This window comes from Acartia tonsa, chromosome 13 (assembly GCF_053477335.1).
Source record: "Acartia tonsa isolate MP-2025a chromosome 13, ASM5347733v1, whole genome shotgun sequence".
Lineage (NCBI taxonomy): Eukaryota > Metazoa > Arthropoda > Copepoda > Calanoida > Acartiidae > Acartia > Acartia tonsa.
Genome location: NC_137272.1, coordinates 7241601 through 7266056, shown reverse-complemented (window position 1 = coordinate 7266056; position 24456 = coordinate 7241601). Strand labels below are relative to the sequence as shown.

General features: G+C 37.3%; 2 protein-coding genes and 1 long non-coding RNA gene across 4 annotated transcripts; 1 reads left to right on the top strand and 2 right to left on the bottom strand.

Annotated features, from left to right (window-relative positions):
- Positions 1-1616: 1616 nt before the first annotated feature.
- Positions 1617-4912, top strand: LOC145304319 (uncharacterized). Of its 2 annotated transcripts, none has more exons than XM_080146189.1 (10): positions 1617-1736; positions 2120-2186; positions 2427-2523; positions 2850-2926; positions 3092-3166; positions 3301-3384; positions 3588-3638; positions 3811-3915; positions 4195-4248; positions 4353-4912. In XM_080146189.1, exons 2-10 carry the CDS (start codon positions 2130-2132, stop codon positions 4407-4409), a joined length of 657 nt encoding a protein of 218 aa, XP_080002315.1. In that variant the 5' UTR covers positions 1617-1736; positions 2120-2129; the 3' UTR covers positions 4410-4912. The 2 variants fall into 2 exon arrangements, with proteins under 2 accessions (XP_080002315.1, XP_080002314.1); XM_080146188.1 differs by having other exon boundaries at positions 1619-1755.
- LOC145304318 (uncharacterized) lies at positions 4907-16004 on the bottom strand. Its single transcript, XM_080146187.1, has 32 exons — positions 15883-16004; positions 14588-14637; positions 13827-13896; positions 13320-13384; positions 12634-12708; positions 12081-12160; positions 11893-12004; positions 11751-11815; positions 10846-11694; positions 10348-10780; positions 10214-10268; positions 10057-10152; positions 9943-9994; positions 9796-9867; positions 9657-9688; positions 9508-9596; positions 9127-9202; positions 8917-8992; positions 8567-8609; positions 8437-8487; positions 8287-8351; positions 7323-7397; positions 7185-7210; positions 7063-7103; positions 6906-6960; positions 6659-6728; positions 6258-6297; positions 6097-6154; positions 5760-5835; positions 5615-5668; positions 5426-5495; positions 4907-5099 (listed from the first exon to the last, which is right to left on the bottom strand). Exons 1-32 carry the CDS (start codon positions 15940-15942, stop codon positions 5087-5089), a joined length of 3144 nt encoding a protein of 1047 aa, XP_080002313.1. The 5' UTR covers positions 15943-16004; the 3' UTR covers positions 4907-5086.
- Positions 16005-16724: 720 nt separating this feature from the next.
- LOC145304320 (uncharacterized) lies at positions 16725-24038 on the bottom strand. The gene is made up of 2 exons (XR_013874064.1): positions 23630-24038; positions 16725-16755 (listed from the first exon to the last, which is right to left on the bottom strand). It is a non-coding gene; the product is annotated as an uncharacterized LOC145304320 (long non-coding RNA).
- Between the last annotated feature and the right edge of the window lie 418 nt (positions 24039-24456).

Genomic DNA, 24456 nt, shown 5'->3' with positions numbered 1-24456 from the left:
TTTGTGTATCATCATGAAGGATGTTCATCTATTTATTGTCTTTAGGTTCCTGGCTTTTCTGGATAGATTTTTTTCATGCTTGACCAATAAAACTTTTATGTCATTTTTGTAACACCTTCTTTGTACTTACACAATTCATTTTAAAAGCGAAGCTATTATATAATAAGTGTCCATACAGCTGTGTGTACGTCCGTCCGTCTGGAACGGATAGCTTTTTTCGTTCATTTAGGCATGTTAGGATTAGCATATCGATCTTAAACTTTGAATGGTGATTCCTGCAGTAGTTAGGTACGATTTAGAATGTCCTAAAAGTGTAAGTATGTCCTTAAACATCATCCTGTATTTAAGCAATTTTTACACAAATTTACTTGCAATTTTTTATGGACATTTATACATTTAAATGCTGCTTATTCTGATCAGTTCTGACACTCTACAAGTGTTTATGTTTGTTTGTCCTACCGTTTCATAGCTTCGCTTTTATGGATGTTGTCCTACTTGTTGTACTTTCTGATACATAACACCTATATATTTTTTAGGATATATAAGTTTCAGGGATATCAAGGGATGGAAAACAATAATGTATCCTAATTATAATGACAAAATTACTTCTTAAATAGATTCAGATTATTGATAGAAAAGTTTGGACACTGTTACTTTTGAAGATTAACCTAGAACTCAAAATTAAATGAGAAAAAACATGTAATTAAACTTTGGAGACAAGCATACATTACAGTCTAATGTCCTATCCCTCCCTGATGATAGGAGAGAAAGTGATCAAACTAAACATGTGTACAGAGTTACTGTCATATGACAGGCAGTGTTTGGAGTTCAATTTCCTTTGCAAATTCAAATGGTATCTTTTCAGGGATCTAAAGGGATAAGACAATTGTAGATTAATTGATATACAATATACATCCCCAACGATGATATACAAAATTGCCTCTTCTGTAGATTACAATTAGTGGTTGGACTGTTGGGACACTCAACAATCGAAATTGTCAAGGAACCAAATAAGATCACATCATTATTAAACTTTCAGGACTAGTGTGTAATTAAACAGCCCAATGTCCCCCAAAGGGTTGGTTTGAAGAGAAAAGAAATACTGATTTGCCTCTTACTTTAATTTCTAACCCCTATTAAAGCAACTTTTAGTTGAGCTAAAAGGCTTAAAATACTAAGCAGTTTCTGAATAGAATTAAATGAAAGCCCCAATTATAAAAAGGTTTACTCGAATTTTTGCTTCCTTACAACTTTAATTTAAAAGCACTTTTCTGTAGGTCCTTTTCAATCAAAGATATATAAAACTTGGATCCTGGTAGAGAAAAATTTATCAAATTTTTTGGGTGATTTCCATTTACAAGTAGAAGTTTCTTCTTTAACACAACATGACTGATTATTTGCTTAGAGTTAAGATATATGCAATAATGCTTTTTGATCACAATGTCATATTATGATTTTATTACAATTAAAGAAAACTTCAATGTTTATTTTTAAAAATAAGACAGGTCCAAATTGCATAAGAAGTATTTTACAAAATTCCTATTGGTCAAATTCTGGTTTTGATTTAATGAAAATGTTTACAATGCTTGTGAGCGGCAAAAAAAGGTGTTTATGTTTATCTTAGAGCGCCTCTGTTTAAATCCTTTACTATGTAGCTAAAAGAGCCTAGAAAAAAGTGTTGTTTTAGCAATTCTTAGGCCTAGAATTTAGTTCATTATATTTCCTCATTCAAAGAAGTAAGAACTTATTCATACAGTAAGATTATTTAATTAAAATTTAATATAATCTAAAATCAACTGAATACTTATTTCATATTAGAGAAAAAAGAAATTCAGGCCTAACAAAAAAATTTTACATTTCTAAAGTAATTTCTAAGTATTATGTAAAAATTTTATATATACGGTGTGATAGGTTATTCAGTTTTTGTCCATTTCTATCTTATATTCTTTAAAGCAACATTTTTAAAAAAAATTGATTATCTAAGATAGGTTTTTCTATTAATAAAATTTTGCTTTAAGGAATAATAAGTTTAGAAGAAAACTTTAGTGTGTAACATATCAGTAGAGGATAAATAATAAAAATATGAATATAAATTCATAAAAAGAAATGTATTTTTTAGTAGCCTAGAGATGAAATTTCTCAGTACAGCATCAGATTCAGATGTTTCTGTTCAGGACTTAAAACAGGAAAATATTATGTCATGAATAATTTATTTGAATTAAAGATGAAGTTTATTTTCAAAATTTTGAAAATATTGGAAATTTGGTTTAATTGCTGAATTTCAGTTTAATTTTGTAAGATCCTAATTATGTGTTATGAGATGTCTTATATAAAACAGATTATTACAAAAAAAATCAAAAATATAAGCCCACTAGTAAGAATTGAAAAATCTTTCATAATAGAGACATAACACTTTGATAAAACAGAATGAAGGAGTCAGGACAAAGTATAGAGTTATGGTGGAAAGTTCAATACAGACCAAAGATATTCAAAATTTAGCTGAAGAAGAAAATGAACCTGAAAGTAAGTTATTAAGGTTGGAAGAATTAAAGGTTTTTCAAATTCAAAATAACCTAAAGCAAATAAAATATAATTTCAACTGTTTAATATATTAGGCTACCTTTTTAGTCTACTCTTAGTCTTTTTTTATATTTCTACTAAGCTAATTTATAGTGCTACAGAATTTTTAAATTATTTTTTGCATTAAATTTGTTGGTCTAAATTAAAAAAAAATTTAAACAAAAACTCTAAATTTGATAATTAACTTATAATTAGGTTCCTTTCTCATAAAAAAAACATTGAACATACAATTTGTAAAACTTTCAATATCAATAATGCAACACATTTAGATACAACTGATCCAGAGCACCATACTCCATGCAATGATGAATTCCATCAAATTGAAGAAGTTCAAAAAAGTAGACAGGTACCCATAGAATTTTTCTTCTAACTGTTTGTCCGTCCATGAAAAACATAATTTTTTTCATAAATAGTAGAAAATATTTTTTAGTACTTTAAATTGTATAATTATTTATCTGTTTACTGTTAAAATTACATAACAACTATATTTTCAAAATTTTTGAAATTGTAGGAGTTTAACTGGAAGGTAGTTGATCCTTTTGCTGGCAAATGGGAATCCTGGGAGGCCATTGGAGAAAGTGTACCTGTAAGTATTGTCTTTAGATTGTCACAAAATCAAATTATAAAAAAATTTACAAATTAATCATAAACTTTAAAATTCTTATATTATGTATGGATCTATTATAAATTAAATTCAATTATCATAATCATCTATTTCAGCATCCAAAATATGAAATTAAATGGACAAATTGTGCTGATATGTCACATGCATGGACTGGCATTATGATACTGACACCTGGACAGGTATGATTAGAGTGAAATTAAGGCAGTCTCCCATATAATTAAAAAATGCTTGAACAGACAAACATACAGTTTATTAAAACAGTAGGGTGTTGATAATTCTAAAGATAATCATATTAAGATTTGGATTTTTAAAAAAAGTATATCAATTGCTTTGTTATTTAGCATATCATTTAATTTTCTATAGAATATAATTTTCATTTTAGATTGAGCCTTTACATCAGCATTCAGCCCCAATGATCTACTATATCCTAAAGGTGATTATTTCCATTCATTATCTATAAGATGTCACAAGCAAAAAGGATATTTATCCTAAACTCTGTATCATTCAAATTAGAATATTTACTTAGTCAATTTGGTAACCTATATTTACTCCAAAGATTTTCTACAAAAATAAATTTGTTAAGGTATACACCTTTAACTTTTCAGGGTCAGCCCATTGTTACACTGAATGGCATTAAGAATAGAACCTCTACCTGGCATTGTGTTAGTATTCCCTCCTTCTGTCCTCATGGTGTCTACAATGATTCAGAGGTAATGAGACAGTAACAGGATGTCTGTGAGAGTGTTTGTCTGCTCTAAAGGACCTTGTTAATGGCTGAACCAATATGGTTCTCAATTAAAACTTCTCATAGGTCATTGAAAGATTTTTAACTATTTTTGAAATCACCCTTTAAAAAGAGGAGATTTTTAACTCTGACCCCTTCCCCCCACCTCAAATATCCCTAGAGTCCTCTGGGGGCTTAGTTGCTGTTATTTATAAAGAGCCATCAATTATCTCCCATTGATTTTATTTATTTTTTTTTCTTTTAGACTGAAGAAGTTGCTGTAGCTTGGTGTTATCTGACCACAGATGAAAAAGCTAAGGTATTTAATTTTTTTATTTAAAAAAATATATCTCATAGTAGTTGTTTGATTACATAAATATGTTATATAGTTTTAATGAACTTAATTTTAATTAATTATTTTAGCCAAGACCAGGAAAGTCCTTCCAGTGGAAATTTCTTCAAGAATTAGACTCTGAATAAAAATATAATTTAATCTTATTATGGTCTTATAATCTTAATTTTTGTACAATTTAAAATTAAACTTTAGAGAAAATTATATTTTATGAGATGCAAATGATTATTACAAATCCTTAAGATTTTTGTAAATGAAATCTATACATTCAGTAATTATAAACCTATGTCAATATGTTGATTCTTAAAATTATTGAAGTTATATTATATATAACTCTCCTTAAATATATCATAGAGAAATATTTTTAATCTAAAGAAATTTAATGCAAACACATTTTATGTTTTAAATGTGTAAAATTGTTTGTAATAATACTATTTATATTTTTTTGAAAACTTGATTTGTAAAATATATACATATATATGTAATTACATTCAGAATAAATCCTTTTAAAAGTTGAAAATTATGAGACAAAATCTTAGAATTGATTTATAATGTCAATTCTTATGAATTAAGAACTCTAAAATGAAGACATTGTTGTGGAGTAGCTGAGTTACTAAAAAACAACTTAAACAAAAATCTTTTATTTTTTACATAACACTGTAATCTCATAAAATTTTACACATTAAGAACAGCAGAACAAGGGTATAAATTAATATTTCTAGTTTATGTTAAAACTGTCCTCCTAACAGCTTTAACATATTTACAGATATACATTATCAATGCACTTAAATAAGCTTTGTTCTTTTTACCAACACATTCTAAAAATAAGCAAAGGTTAATGGTTAAAAATAATCGTTTCTAAAGTAATGTAAATTCAATTTACATATTACTTTTTGGGTCCTAAAATTAAAGAAATGTGATGGTAACATTTTCTCTTTGGAGGTTTACTTTCCCTCTATATAGTTTTCAATATAATTTAATGTAAAACGAGATCCTAAGTATTTTCAAGTTTTAGTTATCAAAATTTCTACATATATACCGTTAAGTTATTATACATAACAAAGATAGTTAGTTCTTGCTGCATTACTAATTGAAATATTAAAATTGAAATAAATGCAAGATCTTTTCTTAAAGCTACACAAACCTGAAAGTCATCCAATAGACGATTTCAAAGAATGAAAATAAACTGAATCCAAGAAACAATCCAAAATAGCCTTAAAAAATTTATTTGCTACAAAGAGTTGGGATTAAAATTTTAAGATTTCAAAATATATTATTAAGAAAGTAAGGTTTTGTGATTTTTATCAATAATTAAACTCAACAAAATACTTACCTCCAACCCTTGAAATAAAGTCAAGAATAGTCATAAATGCAATCCTCTGAAATTCTAAAAAAAGATATTTTTATTTAGCTTCCCATAAAATTACACCCAATTATTAAAACAATTTAAGAGTGGACAACTATCTAAAAAAATATACTTATTGTGGTCGGTTTTGCGATGTAAATATTTACTCTTGCAATATCTTTCTCATAGGCATCATATAAAATTGTTTCCTGAAAATAAAAACAATATAATTTTTTCAGTTGTCTGTCCTACTGTGGCTACAAGACACCTCAGAATGTAAAGTTCAATTCAAGTTATTTGAAACTGGTGTGATAAATAATCCTAACTAATGCCACAATGGAAATTGTTATTCACACAAAGATTAAGTTTAATGTTTTTTTGTATCAGCTATTTGGATCTGGTTAGTATAATATTCAGATTTATCTTGCTTTGTTTTTAAGGAAGTTGCCATCCTTGATTAAATGATTAACCTCTCTCAAATGAGGGAAAATTTCTTGCTGTTGTATTTCTTCAGATGGGTATAATTTCCTGTAAAATTTTATCATCGATTTGACATTTATACATTACAGCTATAAAAACAGAATAGCTATGGTGAGAATTATTTCTTGAATATAAATCCTTACAAACTTACCTTAGAGAATTACTGCTAGTAGGTAGATAGTCAGGAACAGCTAAAAAATAACTTTTAATAGCTTAATAACTTAGCTTATTAACTTGATATAGAGGAATCACATGTGTAGGACTTTATTTTCCTACTGGCGGTTACGAACCTAGAGGCACCTGAGGTGTAGAGAAGGGGGTTTGGACTATTCCTCACCCCTATTCAATTAAAATTTTAAAAAAGGGTATTTCTCTAGGGAGGTTGGTGGTACTTTCCCCAAAGATAGCTATAAACCTTCCAAAGACCTATAACAAGCTAAATTTTACCATATCAGTTCATCACTTAGTGAGATCCTTTGTTACAGACAAACATTATGTTACTTTAGCAGGATATCATCTAAGTATATTAAAAATACAAAAAAAATAATTTACCTTTTGTCAAATTTTGATATGTTTGACTAACAGCATCTCCAAAATATGCCAAAGCTGTGTCTGCTGACCTCTAAATATAGATGTGACATCATTTTTTTTCTTCAAATTTTCAAATATCTTTTAAAAATTAAAAGAATAATTTTCTTTTTTTTCTTATTTCCCATTATCACGATTATTTTTCTCTTTTTCTTGAGTTCTTTCTGTAGATAATTATATAAAGCATGAAAAAAAAATTTAACATTAAAACCTGATTTGTTAATTTGCAATGGAAACTTTGATCAAGATTTCTCGAATCACATTTTCTATAAAAAAAATGATAAAAATAAATTTATCAATAACAATATATATGTTGGTAATACTTATATTTATATAGATATATATTAAATTTTACATGTAAGCCATACCTTATCTTTGACTGAGAAATTGTAGTCTTGAAGTAAACTGCCTAAAATCATTAACAGACATAAAATTTTTAATTATTTTGAAAATCTATGAAAACAAAATTAATTATTTATTTTAAACTTACATCACACTCTAGGAGACAGTTGCAACCTAAAATTTAACCTTAACTTTAGTACTTAATTTAATCAAATATTACAATAAAACAGAATTTATGAATTAATTCTTTAATATAAATCTCATAATATAGTATTGATAATTTTACTTGTCATATCAGCTTTTCTCATTAAGCTCCTAAACTCCATTGACTGCCAGGGATCACAAGGAGTAAAATTCAATTCTAAAAAATAATTAATTAATTCCAGTTTAATATATATCTCCCAATTCTTTCAAGAAATGATTTTAAAAGCCTTATTTTATTTAAGCTTGCCAAACTAAATTTGCTTGATTCACTTCATTAAGAGATGGGATTGATAATGAGTATTTTTAATTTGAAATATTAAATAGACATTGGTTTACAATGAGACAATCTTTTTAATTCTTTTTTTGTGATTTTAAACTTTTGAAAAATAGGTTAATTTAATAATACAGTGTGTTTTTTTTATGAGCACTTTTTTGAAAGCAATTTTACCCCACTTATAGTTATCAGAATTTAATGATTAATGGCTTATTTTCTTCGTTTTTTAAGGGAAATTATGAAACAACAAAAAAAATTACAGTTTTTGTTGAAAAAGTACAGTAAAGTTGAAAATTAAAAACTTAGGTGTCAACATATAAAATGGTTTTAGCGCATTTTTCTTAAAAAAATGGATTTTCTGTAGTCGACTTTGGGGGGCCAGTACTCCCTCCCTGGTTGAGATATGACCTTCAAACTTTGATATGTTCTAGTACATGTCCCTAATAGTATCTGTATACATTTTTAGCTCTATATCTCAACTTTGAAGTGTTTAGCAGCCATTCTTGCAAAAGGTTGATTATTTGAGCATAAGAAAAATGCGCTAAAACCATTTTTAGATGTTGACACCTAAGTTTTTAATTTTCAACTTTACTGTACTTTTTCAACAAAAACTGTAATTTTTTTTTGTTGTTTCATAATTTCCCTTAAAAAACGAAGAAAATAAGCCATTAATCATTAAATTCTGATAACTATAAGTGGGGTAAAATTGCTTTCAAAAAAGTGCTCATAAAAAAAAACACACTGTATCAAGTAAATTTTAGGAAAAACCTACTTTGTGGTAAATACCAAGGGATACAACCCAGTTCTTTTTCTGCTTGATGTACTCCACATTCAAATCTAAGTATTAAAACTGCTATTAAGTACAATTTATTATCTTTGAGATGCATTCTAAAAAGAAGAAAAAAATATGTTTAGGGTTAACCTGCAGCTAGTTTGTGTATAATCTTCATAAAAATCCAAAACAGCTTCATTCCTGAATATCAAAATTAAAAATTAAATAATCTATTTTTTTTTTAATTCATAATGTTTATTCAATATTAATCAGCTTTTACTTGAAATTGCATTGTCTTTCTTCTGGATCATAGCTCACAAGATCTAAATTTATAAACATACTTTAAAATCATGAATTTAAGACAGGAAGAAAAATTCTTATAACTATATTTCTAACTTGCGGTTATGCCCCTAGAGGCCTCCCAACCCCATTTTTTATTTTAGATTTTTTTATTTTGAGGGGGGGTGGTTGGATTTTTATCTAGGGGCGATTTTTCTTGGGATGTTGGTGGTACCCTCCCAGGAACTTGGAGAAGCTATCCTGTCAAGGAGAACCTCGTTGGTTCAGCGGTAAGCAAGATCCTTTGATATTAACAGATGAATTTGATAAGTTATATTCAGCAGTTTTTACCTTCAGATGTTTGGACAATATCAGGCACAACTTCAATGTGATGGACATGCCCTGTGCTAAGGGGAAAATGCTTCTCCTAAAAGAAAAAAATTAATTTGTTTTTTTAATGCTATGATGCTTAAATTTAGATTTAATGTGATCTTCACATTAGATACTTGTAAGAAAAATAATAAATTGTTATTTCATACTAAAAATCAAAATAGAATTAACCTGCATTGTAGGAAATTCTCCAGGTTGCCCAATGTACATTTTAAATCCATTTCCATTTCCTTCCACACTTCCAAAGCTTTAATAATTACAAAATTTAATGTTTATAATAGTTGTCTATTGCATCATAGATATGTAAACACCTTGCAACTTAAATATCTGGTATTAGAAATCAGCCTGATATCCAGTATCTGGTATCCAGCTAAATATGTATCCATCCCAACCCTTAAACATAGGCACCTTTCCTCAGATAAAAAATGACAATATGATACATGATTTTTTAGTATGGCTCAAAAACAGTTATAAACCAGCAGTTTTTAATCTGTTTCAAGCAATACTAGAAAAGAAAATACAGAGAATTCATTGGTTCTGCTTGAATATTACCTCATCATATTTGAATGTTGATCCAGGGTAAATTCAAGTCCATTAGATTTTCCAGTTGTTATTTTGTAAAGTTCCTCAGAAGTGTCTTCCTAAAATAGATATAAAATAAATTTTGACAAAGAATATAAATATCTTTTAATATATTGTACCTTATAAGTTGCATCATCTTTTTTCCTCATCTAAAAAAAAATATAAAAATGAGAAGAAAATAAACAAATTAATGTAACACCTACAGTCATTTAGAAAATGTAATTAATTTCTTATTTATTAATATATAAAAGCTGTCCTCTGAAAGTAAAGCAGTGTAGTTTGATGGTTTCAGTGAGCTCTTTGCATTAAATGAGCAGCATAATCCAATATCTAAAAATGAAACAAAATTATAATTACTTATCATAAAAACTTTTCTTGAGGTTGAATTTAAAAAAAAATATTTACCTGTTGGAATTAATTCAAAAATATCCTTGCAGTTTACTGATGTTCCTTGAAACTAAAAATAAATGTTTTTAAAATACTACCTATAAAAAGTAATTAAAAATAAAAATAGCAAACCTGGCAATTATCAACCATTGAGTTGTTATTGATAGAAGTTGGAAAACAAGGAAGCCTAGAGTACCACAAAAGCTCAAAGACTTGGCCATAAATTTTCTTAAAAGAATACAGTTATGTTTTTTTATCAAATTAAGAGTTTTAAAAAAATTGACTAAACCTGAATGTTTGCTTTGATAAAATCCCGTACTTCATCAGTTTTGTTCTTGTTAACACTAAATTGCAAAATTTTTAAAAATTCTTTGATCTACTACAAAAAAAAATCATACCATTGTTTTATATTCTTTACTATACCTGTCACTATTATCTAGTTTATCAGGATTAATAAAATCATCTATACCCTTAAGTACATCTGGTATACTTGTTACAGTTGTTGAAGTACTGGTTGATGTACTTGTTGGTGTACTAGTTGAAGTACTTGTTGGTTTACTGGTTGAATTACTGGTTGATGTACTAGTTGAAGTACTAGTTGTTGTACTAGGTGAAGTAATAGTTGAAGTACTTGTTTGTGTACTGGTTGAATTACTAGTTGATGAACTAATTGTTGAATTATTTGAAGAATCAGTTAAAATACCAGTAGATTCACTTGATGCACTAGTTGATATAATTGTTGAAGTTGTTGTGGTTTCTGAGGTGTTAGATGTGGTCATTTCTGAAGTGCTTGTAGTTGATAATGTTGTACTTGATGTTGAAGTACTTGAAGGGTTTGGGGTAGTTGTTGCAGAATCTTTGAAATTTTTATGTAAAAAATGATCATGAAAACTATAAGAATCTTTTCTAATATTTTTTTACCTGATGTCACTTCTCTTTTTCTCCTTTTTTTGCTACAGCTTCCACCTTTACCATTGCCTTGATTTGTTTTTGGAATACAAGATGTAGTAGTTGTTAGTGTAGTAGTTGTTGATGTAGAAGCTGTTGTAGTTGTTGAAGTAGAAGCTGTAGTAGTTGTAGCTGTAGTTGTAGAAGTAGTTGTAGAAGTAATTGTAGAGGTAGTTGTAGACGTAGCTGTAGACATAGTTATAGTCGTAATTGTGGAGGAAGTTGTAGATGTAGTTGTGGATTTAGTTGTTGATGTACTTGTAGTCGTAGATGCAGAAGTAGTTGTAGAAGTAGTTGTAGAAGTTGCTGTAGAAGTAGTTAAAGAAGTAGTTGTGGCTGAACTTGTAGAAGTAGTTGTAGAAGTAGTTGTAGAAGTTGCTGTAGAAGTAGTTAAAGAAGTAGTTGTGGCTGTACTTGTAGAAGTAGTCGTAGATGTAGAAGTAGTAGTAGACGTAGTTATAGACATAGTTGTAGACATAGTTGTAGACATAGTTGTAGACATAGTTGTAGATGTAGTTGTAGTCGTAGTTGTATACGTAGTTGTAGTCGTAGTTATAGAGGTAGTTGTAGACATAGTTGTAGATGTAGTTGTAGAAGTAGTTGTAAAAGGATTTGTAGAAGTAGTTGTAGATGTAGTTGTAGACATAGTTGTAGAAGTAGCTGTTGAAGTAGATGTTGAAGTAGAAGTAGTTGTAGAAATAGGTGCAGTAGCTGTTGTAGAATTAGTTGTAAAAGGAATAGTAGAAGTAGAAGTTGTAGTAGAAGCAGTTTTAGAAGTAGATGTTGAAAGAGGAGTACTAGTTGTTGATACTCCATAAAAGTCTAAATTAAATTGATTTACAAATAAAAATATAAAAAAAATCATACAACTTAGATACCTGATTCCAATTGCTGCAATCTCTTAGTGACAACATCGTTGGCCTTTACTTGAATTCTATTAACTCTAAAATTAAAGGTCATATTTTATGTGATGCTAATTGGAATAATAAGTGCTAATTAATAATATTAAATAAGTATTACCCTATTGATCTATCTGGTTGTGAAGAGCTAAAGAGATAAACCAAATCAAAGAGATCAATGCCAGAATTTTCATCAATTTTGTATTTCTCTTTCATAAACTCTTTTAATAGACCTTAAAAAGTTTTGAATAATATTTTCATTAGGCAGAAACTTTCAACTTCTGGAAAATTGAAAACAAAAAAAACTACTTGCTAAATCCAGCTTAGAATTAAGAACACTTCTTTTCATTCTTTTGACTGGTTGGTTACCCCACCATTCTTCAAACTGCCTGTAAAAAAATATAAAAAAAACAATAACGATAAAAAATATGGACCTTTTTCAATGGAGTTATTACAAAATAAATTGAAACTTTTAAGCATTCATTATTTAAATTATTTATTGATAATTTGGATGTTGTGCACATCCTATTATATAAAGAAGTAAAGTAGTTCTCCTTTACAGTGAACCTTCTTATAGATCCAAGGAAGATTTTAAATATTTTGGGGAAGGGCAACTCCTCCCTCCCTGAAAAAGACCCCCCTCCCAAAAATTTATCTTAGGGGCGTAGCTTCTAGTCTGTATACAATTGATTTAAATAATATTGATATTGAAAAGTACAAAGTGTCTTAAAAAATCAGCCTTGTGACGTCATAAAAATCTCTATTTTTTTCTTTCCCACTTCTCCTCTCATCTCCCTCATTTTTATGACGTATCATGCATGGCTGTTTTTTGAGACACTTTGCCTAGCTATTAAAAACTTACCTGACAGTAACTCTGGTGACAGCATCCATGTCCAATCCCATGCTACATACTGTCACAGTCGGAAAATCAAGTCCACTTAAAATAGTTATATATAGCATCACATTATAGACAGGCTTCCACGGATAATAAAATTATAAGATTAATTCAATTGTAAGTGGCCCTGAGGGTCCACAGTCCTAGACCAACAAGACTGGTATTGATTTTATGATTTTTATTTTATTGTCTGTGGAATATTGTCCATAATATGATACAATACAAAATTGTTCACTATGGCTTAGAGTCTAATCCATTGGATAAAAATCAGTTTAAAGCCATAAGGGAATTTTCTTACATAATTATTGCTCTAATTTCTTCTTTAACTTTTCTATAACTTTAATATTCCCATCTTTTAATAAAATAGTCTGCTACAAAAAATTTCCTAATTTAAAGAAAATCAAAAGTTTAACAAGTATCTAAAGAAAGGAAGGAACATTGGATTGTAAATTATACTGGTACCCAAAGTTTTACAAACTTTTTCTGTCATTCATTGGCTCCAACCTTGAGTACTTTAGTATATCTTAATTGTTTGTTACAATCTTATCTACTTATAATTTTGATCTACAAAAGGGGAGAATACATAAATTTATCACCATCCCTGGGTATGACATAACCCAAAGTTTGTTGTTACTGAAGAATTAATTACTTACTCTACTGGGAAAGTAGAATCTTCAACAACAGTCAGAACTTGATTAGTCTGCCATTCAAGATAACTCTAAAACAAGTTTTATTAATAAATAATTTTTCTTATTGAAAAGTTTAGATAGCTAATTGGAATGTTTTAGTGATACAAATCATAAAATAATGAACCTTACTCTTATATAAAAGTAAAAGGATCTGTGTCTGTCTGTTTGTCTATCTGTCCCAAAGGATCTTTGTAACTGCTGAAATGATATGCTTTAAATAATGGGTTCTGGGAAGGTTTTGAATTATTTTAGGGGAGGGTACCACAAACCACCCATAAAAACAAGCCACCCTGAAAAAAAATAACTTTTTCTTAAAAACTAAAATTAAAAATTGAATCGAAATTCTTTTAGTATTACAAAAAAAAATTGTAAATTGGTCGGGTAGACTCCCCCCTCCCCCCGTCAAGTACCCCTAGAGACCTCTAGGGGCGCAACTGTTAGTTAATAATATTTTATAAAAGTAAAATTAACCTTTGTTGATAAATAGATAGATAGGCAGAAAAAGGCAGTGACAACCAAAGCCCAAAGAAGTCTATCAAATCTATGAAATAATAAAAGTATGAAAACATCCATCAGTAAAAAGCTGCTCAAAAAGATTATGGATAGACAGACAAAGTGAATTATACAACAAAAATAACACAAAAAGACTTTTGACATAAGGAATTTCACATTTAAATTTGTGTAACTTCCCATTCAATTTGTATATAAGAATTCAAAAATTAAAAATAATTGATTACACTGTGGCCTAAACATTTAAAAATATACAAATGACTAATAATTAACCAACATCATAATTCTTCTAAAAGTTGAATTCATATTTGATTTGGAAATTATCTTTTTCTAAAATTTTAGTAGAAAAACATTTTTGTAAAATCATCAAACAACCAGATTTTAAATTTTACAAAAAAAATCTGACAAATTGAATAAAATTGAAAATTTAACTCATCATTATCAAGTATATAAAGGGATAAGACAATAGGCGATAAATTGATATACGTCAAAAATGATGATACACAAATATTTCTGCAGTGTAAACTTAGTGGTTGAAAAAATTTTAACACTCAACTTAATAATTATCCAACCAATCAAAACTTTACCAAAGTCCTAAAAGTTGTTAGGGCTACCAATAAGAAAACGTTACTATAAAACTTTGGGGACTAGTTTAATAAACAGCCCATTGTCCCCTCTCTCTCTGCATCATAATCCAACATAAAAATTGCAACTGAAATGACCTTGGTATAGACTCATAGCCTACAAATTTGATGCCGTGAGCTGTAGCATTCTAAACAAAATAATATTTTTTTTATATATCACACAAAACGCGCGATCGTTACTCAATACGTAGCGCATCCGCTCGTCGCCAGGGAGGTGATAAGTTCCAATCTCGGGCCGACACCGCGTCATAACTATAGCCGTTAAAAATGGTTCCTGTTGCTGCTATGTCAGGTGCGCGACATAAATAGTAAGAGTATGGGGAATGCCTTGGCCCATAAACAGGCGCAACTCACTACCATGCACAGTTAGGACTTCTCAGAAAAAGGTCGTGCAATCAAAGGGTTAGTTGTCTGATTATGGATGTTAATAAACATAATATCCTTGGATGATGCTTTGTATTCTCTAGATGATCACTTAAAATTGAAGGAAAATCCCGCCCTTACGAGGTAATGGTAATAATATATCACACAAATTCCTATTATATAAGGTAGGAAGATAATTTTGTCTGTAGCTCAAGATTTCAATAACTCCTGAACCTATTGAGTTTTCCATTTTAGGGAACCTCCATATAGATCCCATGATGGTTTTTGGGTATGTTACTTCTAGATTGGATTGTTTTATGCAGGATATTTTTATGCCCTTTTAATACAAAGCCCTAGATACTAGGGACGCAGACTCTAGTGATTATAAATAAAGTTAAACTTTTGGGGACTTAAAATAGATAGGAATCCAAAAATTTTAAGGATTTTAGTCGCTTGAAAATCCTAGTTACCCATTTCCTTGAGTGATTAAAAGCTTCACTCACATAAAATGTTTTCTTTTCAATCTATGATAAGATCAGCTGTTTACCAAAAAAATTCGCTGGATGGGATTTATGTTACTCTTTTTCGATTTATCTTGCTATAAACTTTTCCAGGGCCTATGCAAAGCTACACTGTAAAAATGAACCATATAAGTTCAGTGGTTTGTGAGATCCTTTGCTACACACAGAAAAATAGACAGAGATCATGTTACTTTATTATAAGGCGGGAGTAAAGGTGGGAGTAAAAAATTGACCCTCCCACATTTTCAATTTCAGTCATTTTGGGGGAGTCATTTTTACTGGGAGTGAAGAGATACCCTTCCAAAATAGTTTTAAAAAAACTTCCCTGAACCTATAAGAAGCTTCACTGTAAAAGAGCACTTTATAGGTCATGTGGTTAGCGAGATCCTTCGCTACAAACAAAGAAAGCTTGCTACTTTATATAATAGGATAATTTTGATATGATATGTAAAACTAGAATTATATGTTTTAGTGCTTTTTAACTCTCACCTGAGAGTATTCTTTAGCTGTGGTGCCAATTTTTCCAACGTCCAGGCCTTTTTTAGCCATGACTTCTACTCTGTTAAATGTATGTTTTATTTACATTTATCCAGCATTTCACCTACAAACTGTATACAGATTTAACCCTTTAACCAGTGGCGTGCGAACCGAAGGGGGCGTTTGGGGCAATCGCCCCCCCCCTAGCGATCAAAACGCCCCCCCCTGCCCCCCCCTAGCTATCGCCCCCCCTGCCCCCCCCTAAATGTTGAAAAATGCCCCATTTTGCCCCCCCCCTGGTCAACAAAAATGCCCCTTTTTGCCCCCTACCCTACAAAAAGCAAAACTATCCCAGTTTCCAAAAAAAGATCAAGAAATACCCCAAAAAAAAATTTTGGCGCTTCGCGCCAATCAGACAGTTACTATTCATTTAACCTTACCTAATTTTCTAATTAGTGTACAAATTAGTTTATAATCTTTTTTCACTGAACATAACAAGCCAGGTAATAGGAAGTATTTTATTTTGTATAATATAAACTTTTTACCAAAGAAATTTTGTACATCCCCAATGATGATACACAAAATTACCCCTTATATAGATTACAATTAGTTGATGAAATGTATGGAAACTCGACTTAATTAACCAACCAATCAAAATTCCATAAAAAAAACATGTTTTTTTGTAAGGGTATGTACACAAGTCCCCAAAGTTGTTAAGCCAACGAATAAGAAAATTTTATATGAAATATTGGGGACTAGTGTAATAAATTGCCCAAAAACCCCTCCCTCCCTACATATTTGAAGAAAAAATTTGCGCTTCGCGCCCTTCCAAATGGTTTCTGCTTTTTATCATATTGTATATTATGTTTTTATTTCTATTAAAATCTGGTAAGCCGAGCGTTCTCGGCCCACGGGGTAACGAGTTCGGATTCAACGAGCCCTAGCCTTTAAGTATTCTACCAAACAAACAAGCAGGATTCAATCATACAGAAATTATATATTTAAACTGAATAATATTTACAAGTTATGTTTACTATATATATACAACAAAATATAACAATGGTTAGGTTTGAAGGGGGTGTGGGGCGCTAGGGCTTAGCGCCCGACGGTAGACAGGCTGTGGGGGCAACGGTGGTAAAAGGGGAGGCAGTGCCTCCCGATTATATAAGCGCATGAGGGACTCGTGATAGTTGCATGTTCAAGTCCCCTCCCCACATTTAGGCAGGCTAGTTTGACCGCTGGGTGCGGGGTTAACAGCGGTCATGAGATGGATAGTGATATAATAGGATTAGTGCGGGGGGTTTGTTATCATAAGTCACAGCGAAGCAACTCTGTAAACGGCCTGTCCGTCTGGGTGTCGTATTACCACAACCTCCCCTTCAAGGGTTGCGTGGCTCCTGAGCCACCAGGCCTTGAACCTGGGGATACGACAGCCGGCTCATGCGCCGGACAGGCAGTTCTTGGGGCACAGCTCGATGGAGGACAGCTCGGGCTACACAGGCTCCCTGGGACACTCGTTGCTCGGTCTGACTGTGGTTGGTGATCAGCATTGTCAGCTCCTGGTTGGCTTCTAGGCGTGGGTTGGCAACGGCCAGGCCTCGCCGCTGGAAATTTTGCCTCGTCTGCAGGATCAGTTCTGTCGCGGCTGGTAGCTGGACACGGAGGCCTAGGCAGACTCTGGTGGTTCCTAAGGGTGGAATGGTGATGGCAAAGGGCGCATAGACTTCCATGGGGGCGCCTGCTTGATCCAGGTTGCTTGGCCTCCTAGCTCCTACCCGGATGGGGATGGCTGTCATCAGCAGGGGGCACATGGCTTCTTCTTCTTCTTCTGGGGCGGCCTCTTCCATCGCAGTGGCTGGCTCTTCTCCTACAGGCTCGCTGCTGGCTGGCAGGTTCTCCATGTCTGCGTCAGGGTTCCAGATGGCATCTCTGAGTGGCTCTGGAGCGGGCGGCGGCGGCGGTGGTTCGTTGGGCTGCTCCTGCAGGTTTTCCTCCACTGGGTCACGATCTTGGCCGCTAGGCTGTGGGGCGGCTGCGGCTGGCTGGTGCACTGGGAACTCTCCTGGGTTGCTAGCTGCGGGCGCCGCCGCTCCAACTGGCAGCTCGGTGGCATCCTCGTCGCCGTCCACGTCAACTTGGATGTCTTCTGGGATCTGGTGGGCAGTCACATCTCCAGTGTATTTGCGCAGTCGGCCTACATGCGCGGTAACTTCTGAGATCCTGGCTACTGGAGAGGCAGGTTTAATGACATAATGGACTTCTGTAGCTTTCCTCACTACTTTCCAGGGGCCAGTCCATCTCTTGGTAATCTTGGCTGCCTTCCCTGGCACCAGGCGGGGGGCCAGGTACCAGACCAAGTCTCCAACCTCATACTTGGCCGTGCCTTCGTAAGCTGCCGCGCTCCTCCTGATGGCTCCCTCCTCCTTCTGCTGGATGGCATCATAAACTGCATAGTAGCGCTGCAACAGAGCTTGGACGTTGGCTGGAACTGAAGCATATTCGGTCTCTGGCAGCCGTAGCACCATGTCCACCGGAAGTTTGGCCTCTCTCCCAAAGAAGGCCAGGAACGGGGTCACACCAGTGGATCTGCAGGCCTTGGTGTTGTAGGCAAAGGCGATGGCAGGCAGGTGTGGCTCCCAGTTGTTATCGTCTCTGTCTAGGAACAGGCGCATGCCTGTGTTGAGCGTCCTATGAAACCTCTCCACTCGGTTGGACTGCGGGTTGTAGGGTGGTGGATGTGTCAGGCCAATCTCGAGCCGGGAGGCCAGTTCCTGGAATACCTGGCCGGTAAATTCCATTCCATTGTCGGAATGGATCTTCAGGGGGCATCCGAACGTGGCCAGGTGGCGGTGCAACAGGGCTTCAGCCACCGTGAGGGTGCGCTTGTTGGGGATGGCGTAGAGGCTGACAAACCGGCTGAATCCATCTTGGCAGGTGAGGATGTAGCGGTTCCCAGCTGGGGTCTCTGGCAGTGGCCCCACCAGGTCGATGAATAGGACTTGCTGTGGATACCCCTGGCGGGAGGGCACGTGGATCCCCTGCTTCAGCCTCTCCTTGGTAACTTTCTGGACACACTCAGGGCAGGTTTGTACCATCAGGCGGACGTCACGGGCCAGGTTGGGCCACCAGAAGTGCATGGCAACGCGGGCGATAGTTGCGTCCATCCCAAAGTGCCCAGCCATGGGGGTCCCATGGGCTAGAAAGAACGCGTCCTGCTGGAGGGCCGAAGGCAGCAGGTATCTTGTCCTCTCTCCTGTCAGAGTCTGGTCAGTGGTGGTGAGGCAGCCGTGCTCGTCAAGCCCCAGGGCTGGGAAGCGGCTGGCGTACTGCTGCTCGTCTCGTTCCTTGCCACGCAGCTCAGCCTTGGTTGGGGCCTTGCCATCAGCCACCCATTGGCGGACACGGAGCAGGAGGGGGTCCTGTGTCTGGGCTTCCAATACTCTAGCTGAATCCAGTCAGGCGGCAGGAGGCCGGCTAGCTGCGGCCTCCCCTAGCTGGCCAAGGTTGTGGATATACTCAGCCTGCTCTGCTAATTCTTCGGCGCTAGCCGTTGGCATGTTGGCATCTTCCCGGCGGCTGAGGGCGTCGGCGTTGGTATTCTGGGTGCCAGGCCTGTGGCAGACGGTAAAGTCTAAGGCCGCTAGCTCCTCCTGCCAGCGGGCCACCATCCCTGTGGATGTGTTCAGTGATTTCATCTGTAGCAGGGCAGAGGAATCAGTGTTGATCTGGAAGCTGCGGTAGGACAAGATGCCGTGGAATTTTCGGATCCCATAGATAATGGCAGCCATCTCTCCCTTCCAGGACGGGTAGCGCGTCTCAGGGTCGGTTGTCTTGCGCCCCACAGCGGCAATCAGCCTCTCCTTGCCCTCCTGGCATTGACTCAGTATGGCAGAGATGGCGCGGCTGCTGAAATCTGTGGTGAGCTGGAACACTGCTGGTAAATCAAACCTGGGCGGCGCTCGGATGGGGGCCTGGCGGAACTTGTCCTTGAGTTGCAGCAGCTGGGCTTCCATCTCAGGCGTCCAGGTTAGGGCCTTGGCCGTCTTCTGCCGATTCATCTCGTAGGTGAGGTCTGCATACTCTGGGATGAACAGGCGGTAGTATCCAAAGAAGCCCAGCAACGCCAGCAAATCCTTGGGGGTGCTAGGGGCTGGCCAGTCCAAGATGCGGTCAATATAGTCCTCTTGCATGGCTATCCCCTCACGGCTGAGGGTGTGTCCCAGATAATCCACCTTGGATCGGAACAACTTGGTCTTGGCTGGCTTGAGGCGGATCCCTCCCCTACGGTGGGCTTCCAAGACCTCTCGGAGCCGGGCCAGGTGGGCCCAGGTATCCTGATGGAAGGTCAGGACGTCGTCAAGGTATGACTGGAGGTTGGCTGTGCCTAGTGGATTCAGGACCCCTGCAATAAACCTGGAATAGACAGACGGTGCCGTCGCCAGGCCAAAGGGCATCCTTTTCCATTGATACAGGCCCCTGGGGGTGGTGAAGGCGGTGCAGGGCCGGCTATCCTCAGACACACGGATGGTGTAGTATGCGGCCACCGCGTCTAAAGCACTGTAGACACGGTGCCCGCCCGCTCGTTCCACCAACTGCTGGATCCTAGGCAGGGGGTAGCTGTCCAGCTCCAGACACTTGTTGAGGGCTCTGTAGTCGACGGCCCAGCGGGTGCTCCCGTCCTTCTTCTTGATGGGCACCAGGGGGCTGCTCCAGGCGGAGTCCGACGGCTCTATAACTCCTTCCTGTAGCCATGTGTCCAGTTGTTTCTCCAGTTCAGCCTCTTGCCGCGGGTTCAGATCCCTAAATCTCTGGCGGATCGGCTGGGTCCCTGGCTTGAGGCGCAGCTGCAACTCAACCACATCTGTGCAGCCGGGGGTAGAATTGGAGAAGACGTCCCTGTACTCTGACAACGTAGTCCAGACCTCCTTCTTGAGCAAGGGGTCCTTGCGTAGGAACTCATTGTCTTCCATCTCCAGGGCCTCCCACAACTCCTGCATGTCTATAGGCTCAGCAGGTTCTTGGAACGAGTGGAGACGTGGGGGAGGCGTATCAGAGACCTCTAAAATGTCAGGTTTGACCAGCTCCCCTGCCACTGGGAGGCCAGCATCCAGCAAGAGGGGCACCTCTCCCTCATTGACCACCAGTACTCTAAACACAGTGGCAGAGCCAGGCCTGTGGGCATACAGGCCCTCTGGAATAACAAGGTCCTCCCCAAACCTCTGTTCTGGGGCAGCTAGTTGAATGGCATCCTTGGTGCGATGGCCTACTAGCTCAACAGGGACCGCCATAACCCCGCGGCCAGGCAGGACCACCCGCTTGGCTGTGCGGAGCTGGGGTGGTTGACCGTCAGTTGGAGTGACAGCGCTTAGCCTATACGTGGCTGGTGCGGGGTCAGCCTTGGCTCCGGGACCCACCGGCCGCGACTTGACGGGCTCGGCTTCTGGAGGGGCTGACGTGTCGGAGCCAGGCGTGGCTCCGGGGGCGTCCGGCCACGATTTGACGGGCTCGGCGCTGGGAGAGGCAAAAGTGCTGGGTCCAGCTTTGGCTCCGTGGGCGTCCGGCCGCGACTTGACGGGCACGGCGCCGGGAGAGGCTGGGGCCTGAGAGTTGAGTGTGGCTCCGGGTACATCAGACCGCGACTTGACGGGTCTGGACTCGGGCTTGGCTGGTGGACTGGCTGGAGGTCCCAGGTAGAGGGGGCCAGGTGGACACGGCTGGCCGTTGATAAAATGTCGGCGGAGAAGATTGGTTCTGGAGGGCTGGCAATCTCAGGAAACGTTGTTGGCAGGCTCTCCCTTGGCACCTTGGGCACTGGGGGCAACCCCATGGCTAGCAGGTTAGCTCCCTTGTGGGCGTTGAGCTCAGCGTCCACCCAGTGTGTTCCCTTCTCAACCACATGCGGCTGCTCAGGCAGGGGGCCTGGCAGAGGCCCCTCATAGCTTAGCTCTCTCTCGGCTGTCTCCCGGTCAATGGGGACGCCACGGAGTGGGATAAACTCCCCACGCACCCACAAGCAAGGTGGTTGCATGTCGAAACAGAGCCTAGTTCCGAACTCCTTGAGAAAATACCCTCCTAGGTTCAGAGGGTGTGAGAGATTCCGGACCACAGTCACGTGGTATAGATGGAGTATAAGAGTGTGTGAAACTGCCATATATAACTCTTTTAATTTTCCGATTACCTGGAGGGGCTGGCCTTCCTCATTAGCAGTCAGGATCTGGGTGTTGTCCGGAATCAACATGCGTTGCACGCCCATCGCGTGCATGAGATGCTCAGAAATTACAGCAGACCCTGGTACACGGTTGCCAGAATCAATCATGGCATCAACCTGTACATGCTGGGCAGGGTCAGGAGTAGGAAACCTCACCCTGACATGGCAGGGGAAGTGGAGGTCCTGCCCTTGAGACAAGGGGGCCTCTCGTTCGGCTGGGGTTGGCAGAAACTTTGGTGGTGGCCGCACCGCAGCTATGGTGGTATCGCTTACCATGGTGGCTTAGACTGTAGCTTCGAATCACTAGAGCTTGTTAATTATCACTTGGTCAACAATTTTATATTTATTTTTATCACTTGGTTGACATTTATACACACTGATGTGTTGTTATCACTAGGAGCTCTAGGTGTGATTCTGGAAGCACTGGCAGCAGGGAATGTCCGTCCTGCAAGGTTCAGAGGGGTGACGGCGGTAGGGAATGACCCGTCCTACAGCGCCGCTGGTTCGAATCCCGACAAATGGCGGCAGGGAATGGCCCGTCCTGCAGCGCCTCGGGTTCGAATCCTGGGAGGCAGCGGCAGGGAATGTCCCGTCCTGCCGTGCCTGTGGCTCAAAATCTGCTATCCGTCGCAGTGGTAGGGCTTACTTGTGTGCTGAAGCTTCGCAGCCACACATTGCCTTCTTAGGGAGACCAGCACACAGCTGTCTGTCTCGTAGGTTTGGCCTGGGTGTCCTGGGGCTTGTCCCAGCTACACTTGCCAATTTAGACTCAGTTCTGTAGCCGTCTGAGCTAAATTATCCAATTGCCGTGGCTGCGCACCTAGCGCTACTCCTACACGACACGGAAAAAGCGTCTTAACTGGTGCTTTTAGCAGGCTAAATCTGCTTGCTGTAGGCCAGGGGCCCACATATTGCGTTCAAAATGATGGAAATTCGACCTAAAAAGGCCGTCTCACGGGTCAGTTGGCGGCTGATTGTCCCCTTACTTGCCAAAGGGTCCAATCAGAGGTAGAATAGGCTAGTTTCTGTAAGGCTCGATTGAAACACGCTGACACCAAGTTCTGGTAAGCTGAGCGTTCTCGGCCCACGGGGTAACGAGTTCGGATTCAACGAGCCCTAGCCTTTAAGTATTCTACCAAACAAACAAGCAGGATTCAATCATACAGAAATTATATATTTAAACTGAATAATATTTACAAGTTATGTTTACTATATATATACAACAAAATATAACAATGGTTAGGTTTGAAGGGGGTGTGGGGCGCTAGGGCTTAGCGCCCGACGGTAGACAGGCTGTGGGGGCAACGGTGGTAAAAGGGGAGGCAGTGCCTCCCGATTATATAAGCGCATGAGGGACTCGTGATAGTTGCATGTTCAAGTCCCCTCCCCACATTTAGGCAGGCTAGTTTGACCGCTGGGTGCGGGGTTAACAGCGGTCATGAGATGGATAGTGATATAATAGGATTAGTGCGGGGGGTTTGTTATCATAAGTCACAGCGAAGCAACTCTGTAAACGGCCTGTCCGTCTGGGTGTCGTATTACCACAAAAACATGTGTAAACAACAAATATTTAATCAAAAAGTTATTTTATATAAAAAAGAAATAGCGTTGATATTTATCTAAGCCTTTTTCTCAACACTGTATGTCTGTCTGTATAACTATATATATGATGTCATATTATTTTCAGGATAAGTTTATCATTTTTTAGTAGCGAAGCTACTCTATAATTCACTTTGTCCGTCCGTCAGTCCGTCCGTCAGTCCGTCCGTCAGTCAGTCAGTCCGTAACGCTATGGGGGAAATGGGATTTACTCAGCTCCTATAAAAGATAGAATGCTGAAATTTTTTGACAACATTCCTATTATTAAGGAGCACAATTGACTATAAAACATCATTTGCGGTCGGACCGATTTTTAGCAGGTTTTAGGCTATTTTTATATTTTTCACATTTTTCTCCATATCTTCAGTGTTTATGGTCCGATTTTCAAAATTTTTTCAGTTGCAGATATCAAAATTAAATTTCCTGTCGTTTAAAGAAACAATTATGAAGGCCAGACTGCCTTTTTAGCAGGTTTTAGGCTATTTTTATATTTTTTACATTTTTCTCCATATCTTCAGTGTATGGTCCGATTTTCAAAATTTTTTCAGTTATAGATATCAAAATTAAATTTCCCGTCTTTTAAGATGACAACCATGACGGCCAGACTGCCTTTTCAGCAGGTTTTAGGCTGTTTTTTTTATATTTTTAACATTTTTCTCCATATCTTCAGTGTTTATAGTCCAATTTTCAAAATTTTTTCAGTTGTAAATATCAAAATTAAATTTCCCGTCTTTAAAGGAAATAACCATGACGGCCAGACTGCCTTTTTGACACTTTTT